The sequence below is a fragment of the Schistocerca cancellata genome, chromosome 3 (assembly GCF_023864275.1).
Source record: "Schistocerca cancellata isolate TAMUIC-IGC-003103 chromosome 3, iqSchCanc2.1, whole genome shotgun sequence".
NCBI lineage: Eukaryota > Metazoa > Arthropoda > Insecta > Orthoptera > Acrididae > Schistocerca > Schistocerca cancellata.
The window spans coordinates 918,028,112-918,041,283 of NC_064628.1; the positions used below are offsets into that span (position 1 = coordinate 918,028,112).

The following is a 13,172-nucleotide window of genomic DNA, read 5'->3' on the forward strand; positions in this document are numbered from 1 at the left end:
CCTAGGATTTATGTTCGCCGCGAACTATGTTTCTCGACCCGTTTTGATAACATTTTTATCTCTGCGGATTCGAGACTAGTTTCAAGTTAATTACAAAGTGAGCTCGATTCACTAAGAGAAACGGTTAACATACACTGATGAACCAGAACATTATGACCAGCTGCTTAGTAGCCTGTTTCTTCGTCTTCGGAAAGAAATACACCATTGATTTTGCGTCTCAGGAATCTGACAATTTGTGGGAAGGTTTGTGGAGGTACATGGCATTAAATGTCTACGCACAGTTAAATTAATTCGCGTAAATAACAGACTGCTGAATTGTGCACGCGATGATGGTGCCCGATAGCAACAATGATGGATTCAATATGATTTACATCAGGCTAATGTAGTCGCCAACAACGTGAGTTCACCACAATAATCCTCAAACCATTGAAGCAGTCTTCTGGCTCCGAGACACAGACGATTACACTGATGAAACATGATATCGCCGTAGTTGAAGACATCAGGCATGAAGGGATACAGGTAGTTCGTAGCTGTAGTCTTATCTTCCATTACTACCACATGTCCCACGACCGCAGGAGAATGTCTCCCATAGCATAATACCGCTACCACGAGCGTGTGGCCGTGTCGCGGTGCAGGTTTCGAGTGTCTGTTCACACAAATGACGGCGTTTGTGGAGACGACCAGTGACCTAGTGTAGGAAAAAAAAAACGTGATTCATCCGAAGAGCCAACATGTTTCCATTGACTGACGGTCGAATCCCGATGCTCCCGTGTTCATTGTAATCGTAACTGATGATGTCGTTGGGTCAACATGTGAACACATAGGGGTGGTCTGCTGCGGAGCTGCATGTTCAACCGTGTACTTAGGAACGGTGTGTTCCGGAAATACTTGTGTGTGCAGCAGCAGTGTGCTGTTTCGGTCTAGATGCCGTGGGCACCACCTATCCTACTATACAGAGCAGACAAGCCACCGGACCCACGTTCTGTGAAGAGTCGTTGGACGTCCAACCATTTAACGCCTAACGGTAGTTTCACTGTCCTTCTCCGTCTTCCCGTAGATTCTCAGTAGCATGTGAACATTCTACCAGCTTCACAGTTTTCAAGATACTCGTTCAGAGGCACCATAATAATAATCAGCCCTTTGTCAAAATCGCTTATCTCAATGGGTTTCCCATTTGCAGCCCACATCTGCGTTAGGGTGATCTCCTTCCTTGTCTGCTACGCTTACTAAGACAGCATCCAGTGCCGCGGTGGGTTGTGGTGATACCGTTTCGGCTATCACTGTATACTGATGTGATCAGCGTATTAGCAGCAGCATTATCAACGCAAAATTCCCGGCGCCAACCAGTTGTCCGTACTTTCCCTATGTAGGACTTTACGTTCATTTATGTCTGTCGCTCACATGCAACTAAATACGACAAGATGATTTTACAAAATGGAAATAGCACGCAAATATTTTGTGTCACCGCTGCTGTGTTACATGACGAATCTTGTTAACTTGTCGACAGGTATGCAGGCCCACGTGATAGGAGCCACTGACCTGAGCGCCCTGCCACCAGGCAAGATCCTGCCGCAGTACCTGCAGGACTTGGGCTACGTCACCAGGGCTATCGGCAAGTGGCACCTCGGCTACCACGCCAAGAACTACACTCCGGCATACCGCGGGTTCGACACACACTTCGGCTACTGGAACGGCATGGTCGGCTACTACGACTTCGTAATTCAGTCTGGCGTAAGATCCATCTTACTATTACCATTACTATTACAACTCTGCCACGAATGTTTATCATATACAGCTAAAAATCTATCGAGTACCGGTCCCGTCAAGTGGTTTCAGCTCTCGGTCGCTTGTTTTACAACTCTGCCCCATAATCTATTTGCCCATTTAACCCTTCGACTGCTGTTGACGAGATAACTCGTCATGCTGCGTGCCGCTCCCTGAGTGCTAATGACGAGTATAGTCGCGGCCGCCGGTTTTCCCCTGAGCGCTGTTGACGAGTTGAGGCGCACCCGCTTGCCGGCCCCTGGGCGCTGTTGATGAGTTGAGTCGCACCCACTTGCCGGCCCCTGAGCACTGTTGACGAGTTGAGTCGCACCCACTTGCTGGCCACTGAGCGCTGATGACGTGTTGAGTCGCACCCACTTGCCAGCCCCTGAGCGCTGTTGACGAGTTGAGTCGCACCCGCTTGCCGGCCCCTGAGTGCTGATGACGAGTTGAGTCGCACCCGCTTGCCGGCCCCTGAGCGCTGTTGACGAGTTTAGTTGCACCCGCTTGCCAGGCCCTGAGCGCTGATGACGAGTTGAGTCGCACCCACTCGTCGGCCCCTGAGCGCTGGTGACGAGTTGAGTCGCACCCGCTTGCCGGCCCCTGAGCGCTGTGGACGAGTTTAGTTGCACCCGCTTGCCGGCCCCTGAGCGCTGATGACAAGTTGAGTCGCACCCACTCGTCGGCCCCTGAGCGCTGGTGACGAGTTGAGTTGCACCCGCTTGCCGGCCCCTGAGCACTGTTGACGAGTTGAGTCGCACCCGCTTGCTGGCCCCTGAGCGCTGATGACGAGTTGAGTCGCACCCGCTTGCCGGCCCCTGAGCGCTGTTGACGAGTTGAGTCGCACCCGCTTGCCGGCCCCTGAGCACTGATGACGAGTTGAGTCGCACCCGCTTGCCAGCCCCTGAGCGCTGTTGATGAGTTGAGTCGCACCCGCTTGCCGGTCCCTGAGCGCTGTTGACGAGTTTAGTTGCACCCGCTTGCCAGGCCCTGAGCGCTGATGATGAGTTGAGTCGCACCCGCTTGCCGGCCCCTGAGCGCTAATGACGAGTTAAATCGCACCCGCTTACCGGCCCCTGAGCACTGTTGACAAGTTGATTCGCACCTGCTTGCCGGCCCCTGAGTGCTAATGATGAGTTATGTCGCACCCGCTTACCGGCCCCTGAGCACTGTTGACGAGTTGAGTCGCACTCACTTGCCAGGCCCTGAGCGCTGATGACGAGTTTAGTCACACCCACTCGCCGGTCCCTGAGCGCTGATGACGAGTTGAGTTGCACCCGCTTGCCGGCCCCTGAGCGCTGTTGACGAGTTGAGTTGCACCCGCTTGCCAGCCCCTGAGCACTGTTGACGAGTTGAGTCGCACCCGCTTGCTGGCCCCTGAGCGCTGATGATGAGTTGAGTCGCACCCGCTTGCTGGCCCCTGAGTGCTGTTGACGAGTTGAGTCGCACCAGCTTGCCGGCCCCTGAGCACTGATGACAAGTTGAGTCGCACCTGCTTGCCAGCCCCTGAGCGCTGTTGACGAGTTGAGTCGCACCCGCTTGCCGGCCCCTGAGTGCTGATGATGAGTTGAGTCGCACCCGCTTGCTGACCCCTGAGCGCTAATGACGAGTTAAGTCGCACCCGCTTACCGGCCCCTGAGCACTGTTGATGAGTTGAGTCGCACCCACTTGCCAGCCCCTGAGCACTGTTGACGAGTCTAGTCGCACCCGCTTGCCTGCCCCTGAGCGCTGATGACGAGTATAGGCGCGCCTGAGTGCTGATGATGAGATAACTCAGACAGCGGACTTTCCCGTTCCATGTCTCAATAGCCTTTCCCAGTTCTGGCAGCTAGCTTGGTCTGTTGTGAGCCTAGGCTTCGCACTACAGTTCACTGTTCATAGGAATTTTCATCAGTTTTCTTCGCACAGATGTTTCTTGGATTGTAATTCGCTGCCTGTTTTTAAATCATGTCCTGCGGCCGCTGATTGCTTAGGATACCGTCTGTGGTTTGCTGGTTGGTTGATTTGGGGAATGGGACCAAACAGCGAGGTCGCATTGGAGAAGGGAAGCATGGGGAAGGAAGTCGGCCGTGTCCTTGTGAAGGAAGCATCCCGGCATTTGCGTGAATTGATTTAGGGAAATCACTGAAAATGTAAATCAGGAAGTTTGGAACTGTGTTTCAACCTTCGTTCTCCCCAATGAGAGTCGTAGGTGGTAATATCTCCAGTACCCTATACGGCACTGTTGAATTGTGCGTGTAATTTGCTCGGCGTATGAGTCTCCACACCAGTGCGTGATTTTGTATGTACCTGCGTTCTGAGGCCTACGTGATCTTTCACAGGTCTCGTAAGTTCTTGTAGGAGACCTGAAACCGAATCGATTTTACTCCCATTTAGGGGTCGGCTAATCTTTCCGACTATTCACTCACAAACCGTAAACACGAAAGATTTCTTGAAGTCTTTGGTGAAATTGGTGGCGGGATTCACTGTAGGCGTTTTATATCACTCTTCGCAAATGGCTCAATCCTTTGACAGGTTTTCTGGCTCTGAAGTGGCTTCCGCACGATGCACCAAAGGTCTCATAACAGAACGATGCTGTGATGGGCGGTGGTATCCGGTAGCTCGCAATATCAGTCCGCGTGGGTGGCTTTCCAGACGGGCCCATACGGTTGAAAGGCTCTTTTCCGAGTGCACTGCAGAAGTTTTTGGATCCCTGAAGACAGCTAATGGAGGCCGTAAATTTGATTCGGGCGAAGAGATGCAAGCCTGGTTACAATCATGACTCCATAGTCAACCACAAACATTTTTCCGTGAAGACATTGACAGTGTTATTCTGGGATAAATTTATTGGCAGATATGGAAATTACTTTTATTCCGTCTGTCTCCTTTTCAGTTGACTACGCCTTATTTCTTATTATATTGTTTTAGTCCAACGCGTTTCGCAGCTCCAGCTTAATTTTCAAAAACTACATTGACATCACTTTATTTGAAGAGTTAAATACAAATGTGGAAATTTTTTCACCGACATTGATGATAACAACTTCATAGCTAAATGCAGATGATAAAGTGAAGGAGGTGTAACTACCAAAAACCGTCAACGTAATCTTTGTAAATAGAGTTATAGATTCAACTCTCGTTATAAAAAATGAAAAATATACAATATGGCGAGGGAAGATGACGTATAACTGACAAACATATTCCTAACGTAATTATTAATTACTTTTTGTTGGCAATGACATACTTGACCACAGTTTTTTTCTGTATTACACACAGTTTAATGGAATGCGCCCTCATTCTGAAATAGTAACTTAGTGAAGCAATAGAATGAAAAGTAATACAATTATTCAATAAGAATAAATGTTTTATGTCAGTATATACAGGGTGTTTAAAAAATGACCGGTATATTTGAAACGGCAATAAAAACTAAACGAGCAGCGATAGAAATTCACCGTTTGTTGGAATATGCTTGGGACAACAGTACATTTTCAGGCAGAAAACTTTCGAAATTACAGTAGTTACAATATTCAACAACAGATGGCGCTGCGGTCTGGGAAACTCTATAGTACGATATTTTCCACATATCCACCATGCGTAGCAATAATATGGCGTAGTCTCTGAATGAAATTACCCGAAACCTTCGACAACGTGTCTGGCGGAATGGCTTCACATGCAGATGAGATGTACTGCTTCAGCTGTTCAATTGTTTCTGGATTCTGGCGGTACACCTGGTCTTTCAAGTGTCCCCACAGAAAGAAGTCACAGGGGTTCATGTCTGGCGAATAGGGAGGCCAATCCACGCCGCCTCCTGTATGTTTCGGATAGCCCAAAGCAATCACATGATCATCGAAATATTCATTCAGGAAATTAAAGACGTCGGCCGTGCGATGTGGCCGGGCACCATCTTGCATAAACCACAAGGTGTTCGCAGTGTTGTCTAAGGCAGTTTGTACCGCCACAAATTCACGAAGAATGTCCAGATAGCGTGATGCAGTAATCGTTTCGGATTTGAAAAATGGGTCAATGATTCTTTGGAAGAAACGGCGGCCCAGACCAGTACTTTTTGAGGATGCAGGGACGATGGGACTGCAACATGGGGCTTTTCGGTTCCCCATATGCGCCAGTTCTGTTTATTGACGAAGCCGTCAAGGTAAAAATAAGCTTCGTCAGTAAACCAAATTCTGCCCACATGCATATCGCCGTCATCAATCCTGTGCACTATATTGTTAGCAAATGTCTCTCGTGCAGCAATGGTAGCGGCGCTAAGGGGTTGCCGTGTTTGAATTTTGTATGGATAGAGGTGTAAACTCTGGCGCATGAGACGGTACGTGGACGTTGGCGACGTTTGGACCGCAGCTGCAGCAAGGCGAACGGAAACCCGAGGCCGCTGTTGGATCACCTGCTGCACTAGCTGCGCGTTGCCCTCTGTGGTTGCCGTACGCGGTCGCCCTACCTTTCCAGCACGTTCACCCGTCACGTTCCCAGTCCGTTGAAATTTTTCAAACAGATCCTTTATTGTATCGCTTTTCGGTCCTTTGGTTACATTAAACCTCCGTTGAAAACTTCGTCTTGTTGCAACAACACTGTGTTCTAGGCGGTGGAATTCCAATACCAGAAAAATCCTCTGTTCTAAGGAATAAACCATGTTGTCTACAGCACACTTGCACGTTGTGAACAGCACACGCCTACAGCAGAAAGACGACGTACAGAATGGTGCACCCACAGACTGCGTTGTCTTCTATATCTTTCACATCACTTGCAGCGCCATCTGTTGTTGAAAATTGTAACTACTGTAATTTCGAAAGTTTGTCCGCCTGAAAATGTACTGTTGTCCCAAGCATATTGCAACAAACGGTGTATTTCTATCGCAGCTCGTTTAGTTTTTATTGCCGTTTCAAATATACCGGTCATTTTTTAAACACCCTGTACATTTAGATCAACATATCCGGAGACCCCCAGGTAATGCGCGGTTGACTACCGGAGGTCACAATAGATGGTTTCGACAGGAAATAAAACTGGGTGGGGGGGTGTTGCGCTGTTAGCAGAGCAGCAGTAACACGAGAATGTGTCGGTCAGGCCACGTCAGTGACCTCGAACGTGGGTTACTCATTGGAGGTAAGGTGAGTGACAAATCCTTCAGGGTCACTTCACCCTTGTAATAATTCTGGTTTAGTGAGCGATCGTATTAGGCTCCGACAAGCTGTTCCCAGAGCAGTGGAGGAGTATATAGATGACGAAATGTGGTGTGAGGTACCTGTGACAGATGTTAGATTCGACACCATTCCCGTGAGAAAGACCACCTGCATAATGCTACTGATCTGTGATTGGCTGCTGTGTTCGGAGCAAGGGCGCCAAAACGTTAATGTATAGTTATTATTATTAGTTAAACTACTCATTGGATGACTTCAGTTTTTAGTATAAATATCTCTCAATAGCTGACGAATTATTAAAATCAATGTAAGGCAAAAACAAAAGACTTTTATGGTATGGCGCGCGAAGTGTTTCGGGCTGTTCGTCACTCTGGATTAGGCAGTCGAGATGTACAGTCATGTTGTCTGAAGCAGGATGTGTTTGCCAGTATTCAATATTAAAAAATTGACTCCGGTAGTCATGAGGCACAGACACGTGCCGCAAATAGTGTAAAGATACATTTTCGTAAACATTGTATTTGATCGTGTACTTTGCTGTATCAGAAGGTGTTGTATTAAGATCATGTAGTCTTCTCGTGTTCCTATATTAAAATTTTCGAGTGGCATCCCATAGAAGTGATACATTACTTCAGAAGAGCACCTCGCTAGAAGTCAGTTTCAGCCTCAAGATACAGAACCTACGACCTGCGTGCTGTTTTCTGCGCTGGGGACATCAACTTGAAGGCAGCAGGTTAGTGAACTATAACAGAACCTTCGTATTCCACACAGTGCAGTGGAAAAAACTAGGCGCCTCACATGTACTGCATGCACAGAACAAATGTGCTCAGTGACACGTCATCTGCAGTAATGCAGAGGAGGTAAAGGAGGATGATCGTTATTAACACCAACAATCAATTAATTCTTCCTTTCTTGCCGTACCCTTCCTAAAGCTGCTCTGTTCGACTGTTGGCGGTGTGACTGTGAAGCGCAAACGCCAAAGAGCAGTCACAGTCAAACCAACAAGTCCAGGAAGGCTTGATGTACTTCTGGACAGCAACCGTCCATCATTGCGAAAGGAGGTTGCAAAAAGTTAAATCACCAGCGAAAATCACTCGTGAGTTCCAGATCGCCACCAGCAATCCAGCTAGCGCAATGACTGTGATCTGAGAGTTGAAAAGAATGTGGTACAATGGTTGAGTAGTTTATCACGAGGCACGCTTTTCTCCAGCCAGTGCTAAACAAAGCATGAAGTGATATAGAGACACCGCTGCACAGTTAATGACTAGACACGAGTGATCGGGTGATGACTCGCTCTGTACCCTGCAGCAATTCGACGAAGGGGTTTGGTTTTGGCTTTTGTGGATGCGTGAAGGACATTATCTGCCTTCATGTGTAATGTCAATAGTGACGCATGGAGGAAACGATGCTAAACTGCGGATGTGTTACAAGTGGCAGCATTGGTTCTCTTATTGTGCTTAAGTTAAATGAGGAAGGATATGAACAATTTTAGAAGACTGTGTGATGCGTAAAGTATAAGAAAAGTTTGGAGACGATGATCACTTGTATCGGTATCACAACACACTTTGTCATAAAGTTGTGTCTCTGAAACAATGTATTTTAGATAAGGAAGTTACTGAAATAGAATGGCCTGTCCAGAGTCCTGGCGTGAACCTAATCGAAAACATTTGCAGTGAGTTAGAACGCGGCTTCAGTCGAGAGCCCAGCATCCTACAGCACTACTTCCTCTGGCTTCGGCTCCTGAGGAAGGATGAGCTGCTATTGCCCCACAAACGTTCAGACACATAATTGGAAGTGCCCCCAGGATATTTCAAGCCACTATAAAGAGAAAGTGTGGTCACACCATATTAAAATTTGGGCTGCCGTGTGTATCAAATTGCAGGCTATGTGCATCAACTTGATATACACCTCATAGGGCCTATATATAAATCGTATAAACAGCTTGTAAGTAGGCTGTTTAGGTTTTTATGTTGGTAACGCCACGTAGCACTCTGTATGAAAATCACTGGCTGTGCTGTGTGCAGTCTGTGGTTGGTTGACATTGTTGGAATCATCGCTACTGTAGTGTTGGGCAGCTGGACGTGGACAGCGCGTAGCGTTGCGCAGTTGGAGGTGAGCCGCCAGCAGTGGGGAGTGAGATGGGGGAGTTTTGAGATCGGATAATCTGGACGTGTGCCCATCAGACAGAGTAAATTTGTACGACTGGATGTCATGAACTGATACATATATTATGACTTTTGAACACTATTAAGGTAAATACATTGTTTGTTCTGTAGCAAAATCTTTCATTTTCTAACTATGCCTATCAGTAGTTAGTGCCTTCAGTAGTTAGAATCTTTTATTTAGCTGGCAGTATTGGCGCTCGCTGTATTGCAGTAGCTCGAGTAACGAAAATTTTTGTGAGGTAAGTGATTCATGAAAGGTATAGGTTACTGTTAGTCAGGGCCATTCTTTTGTAGGGGTTATTGAAAGGCAGATTGCGTTGCGATAAAAATATTGTGTGTCAGTTTATTGATGATCAGGATAAGTAAAGAGCGAAATGTCTGAGTACGTTCAGTTCTGCTCAGCTGTTTGAAAATCAAATAACGTAAGGGGTATCCAAGCACAGAAATTCATAAATTTTTCTAAGGGGAGGTTTCAAGCTACAATGATCTCAAATGGATACATAGCTGCCCTGATCTCCTGAAGAGGCCGTGTACCTTTGGTTCCGAATTTCGTTGAAGTATAGCCTGACAGTCGACTCATGTAGTTAGCCCCGCAGTGATCTGTTCCTTTGCGTTTACAATCTCTGGGTACACTCACGACAGCTGGAGTGGCAACGTCGCTAGAGGTTATTTATGTTTGAAGTCGTGTTTTCCTGAAAATGTGAGCTCGGTTTCTTGTGAGTTTGTCACAATGTTGAACACGGAGTTAACTACGAGTAGGTTGGATGGGGAAAGCGAATTCGGTGACAGCGTGGCCAGTTTGTTTGCTGATGGTCGTCAGCACTATCTCGAGAGTGCCTATCGTCATTCTGACGATTCCTATCCAGAATAAAAAGAAAGAAGGAACCCTGTCGGGAATCAGCAACTGTTCCTCAAGGACACAAAAATAAATGTTCGCGGCGTCACAGTGCGGCAAAGATATCGTAGGGAGGTATGATTGCATTTACGCTGACAGAAAACTGAAAAACAAAACTATCGTGTACTAAGATGATACTTGTTGTTTCGGACATGTCCGAAAGAACAGATAGCATCTTAATATGTATATAGTTAAGGCTCACCGGCCACTTGACCATCTTCTTCTTCTGTGCGAATGCACAAACAGTGACCGAACTCTTACGGGAATCGGCAACGCCCCGCGAGTAATGAGTATAATGGGCGGGGCACTACGAATGTAGCGCGGGACAATACGTTGAGAATGTGAGGGGTGCCAGAGATCCCAGCAGTCGCAATATCCTCTGTGTCCTCGGTGGCTCAGATGGACGCCGGCACGGTAGCTCAGGTGTTCGGTCAGACAGCTGGTTGGCCTCTGTAATAAAAAAAACTGAGTGGAAGGATCAGCAAACGAACTTTAACGGATGCCACGTGAAGACCACAACAAAAAAAAATCGATAGAGCATCTCCCATGTAAGCAGGAGATCCCGGGTTCGGGTCCCGGTCGGGGCACACATTTTCATCTGTCCCCATTGACGTATGTCAACACCTGTAAGCTGCTAAGGGTTTTCATTTCATTGTAATTAAAAAACTATCAGTTTTATTCTATGTACCTCATTTCTTTTCACCGATCTCGCTGTCTGTCGCACTGTTGAGCTGGTGAGAGAAAGGCGTATATAATTGCGTTGTCTCAGTTTTGTGTTAAGGGAAAGTTATAAAGCCGCAAGTTTTCATTCTGCTAGCCAGCTTAATTTCCTTCTCCCGATGCAACGAGGACTTGAATTTTTAAATGCAGCTTTTCGGAAATGATGCACCCACGAAGAGAGAATAGCCGCCGCAGACACGCCCTCATTGTTGCACATGGTTGGGGAGACCAGGTGCGGCTAAACTTGCATTAGCATAATTACTTCAGACCTGAAATATCCACATTACCTCTCTCCCCAACTACTACACTCGATGTACCTGGAAATACGAATGATTTTGCCACAACCCGTAATAAGGGAAATGCTGATCATGTGAAGACGAAAAAGACTGGAAGATGCGATAAACTGGAGTTTTACCGATTGTTTTTTGATGTCCAGATTTTGTAAATGATTGTCACCGAGACGAATCGTTATGGCGAGCAACGAACTCTTGACAGTTGTCAACGAAAAGTTTACAGAACTTAGTAGACTACAGCAATAGATAGAAGACACGGAGAAATCCTGCGTTTTTTGGATTCGTTCTGTGGAGTGGTTTGCATCAAAAACCTATATTGCAGAGGTATTCGTCAAAGAATATGCTATAGAAAAATGAAGTGAATAAGGCTTTACCCTGTAAGAAGTTTCAAGCACTTTTGAGTATGTTACTTTTTTCGGACATATAATGGTACAAATAATGGCAAATTGTACAAAATTTCACCATTAATTGATCTACTAAACGATAAATTTCACGAATTGTGTGGTCATGGTAAGAAAGTGTGCATTAATGTAGCTATGGTGCCGTTTAGAGGAAGGCTGGGATTTCGCCAGTATATTCCTGGGAAACGTCAGAAATATGGTCGAAGCTATTGACACGTATATGCATGGAGGCTAGACCTGGAATCTTAAATTGATGATTGAAAGGAGATTGTCACACCAGCTCATGACATGTTCGCTAGTGTTGATGGATCCATTGTTGAAAGCCGGCCGCGTCCTGTACGTCGACAATTACTATGCAAGTAAGGGGAATTGTTATGGATGCAGTTATAGGAAAATGGAATGTATCTGACGACGAAAGACGTTCCAGAAATAATAATAACCACGTCAATAAAAGGAAGAACCACAAATACATCCCCAATTTTAGAATATCAACACGCAAAATCCTTCACAGACGGGTCAGATCAAATGGCATCTCATGTCTCCACTTTCCGCAGAGGTGCGAAGTAGTATAGCAGTATTGCATTCGAGCTCAGTCAGGCAGCAGCAGCAGCCGGCCGAGACAGACGCAGCAACAGTGAAGTAACCTATTTTGTGACATATTACAAGTTCTTAATCAGGGGCAAATTATTTAGTAGACAGCTGCAAAAGCTCGTAGGCAATGATGTGGAAAGCGTCTTCGTGGAGGAAAGTTAAAGGTTTTTTAAATTTCGTAACTTATGCACAGGTTGGCACAACTGTCCAAGCAGAGTGTTTTCACATGCAAAGTGACTAAGGCGAGTGATAGTCGGGGCATGTACGTGTAAGTAATTCATGACTTTGGAAACATGGCTTAAGACTTTACATTTATTCGGTATGTGTATGTTCACATAATGTAACGTCAACTTCCGTTGCCGGAAATCTCAGTAAAGTTTCTGCGTGGGCAGCCACTTTGTTGATAACCGGGACCCAGGAAAGACCTGTTCCAGAGCGATGCCGTGCTACAAGCTGTGGAATTGGTAACAACAATCTCAGTTATTTAGCACCCAGCCTGCCTCTCGTGTAAGAAGATGTTGATAGTACATTTACTCGCGACATGACCATCTATTCCTCGAAACCACATTGCGGCTACTTCACGACAAGCTCTTGGTCATATATCGCAGCACCAGTAAATTTTTCGCACCCATGCCTACTCCTTGTATTAACTAGCGATTGTAAATGAAGTCGTACTTAGGGCATTTTATGGTTGTGGTATTGCAATTAGTTGCCGCTCCTGAGTACAGTATTTGAATCACAACTTGTTTAGTAGTGGAGTAATAATTCTAACCATGTTCAGGTCCTCCGGGAAATCATTGCTTGTCGGGGTCTGTATTTATAACGTCATTCATTATCTCTGAGTGTGTTTTACCAGTTTTTTTTTAACAGTGATTAATGTGTATTTAGGTATTGCGTTCGTAGAAGTGTAGCTGTAAAGAATGTAACGGGTGTAAGTGCAGTTGTTTCTATTGGTATCTCAGGACGGTGCACTGAATAACATTACACCACTATTTACCTCATTTGTATACTAACAGTTATAGCCATTACAAGTCGTATGTTTTTAGTTTCCTTAGTATCTCCTAGTATACGTGCAAGAATAAGCAATTAATGCATATTTTCTCTTGGAAGCAGGTTAGGGGTTGAAGTGTGGATGCATGGACACCAAATGGTTAGCATATACTGACGGGTGTAGTCCAGTTGGTGACGCAGTACGACCGTGCAGAAAAAAATCAGTCGTA

At 46.2% G+C, this 13,172-nt stretch overlaps 1 protein-coding gene across 1 annotated transcript in view; it reads left to right on the top strand.

Annotated features, from left to right (window-relative positions):
* LOC126176649 (arylsulfatase I-like) overlaps window positions 1–13,172 on the top strand; it is a 79,188-nt gene that overhangs the window by 13,508 nt on the left and 52,508 nt on the right. Inside the window, exon 3 of the mRNA XM_049923807.1 lies at window positions 1,508–1,731. Within this exon, the coding sequence (XP_049779764.1) occupies window positions 1,508–1,731 (224 nt within the window). The remainder of the gene's footprint in view (window positions 1–1,507; window positions 1,732–13,172) is intronic.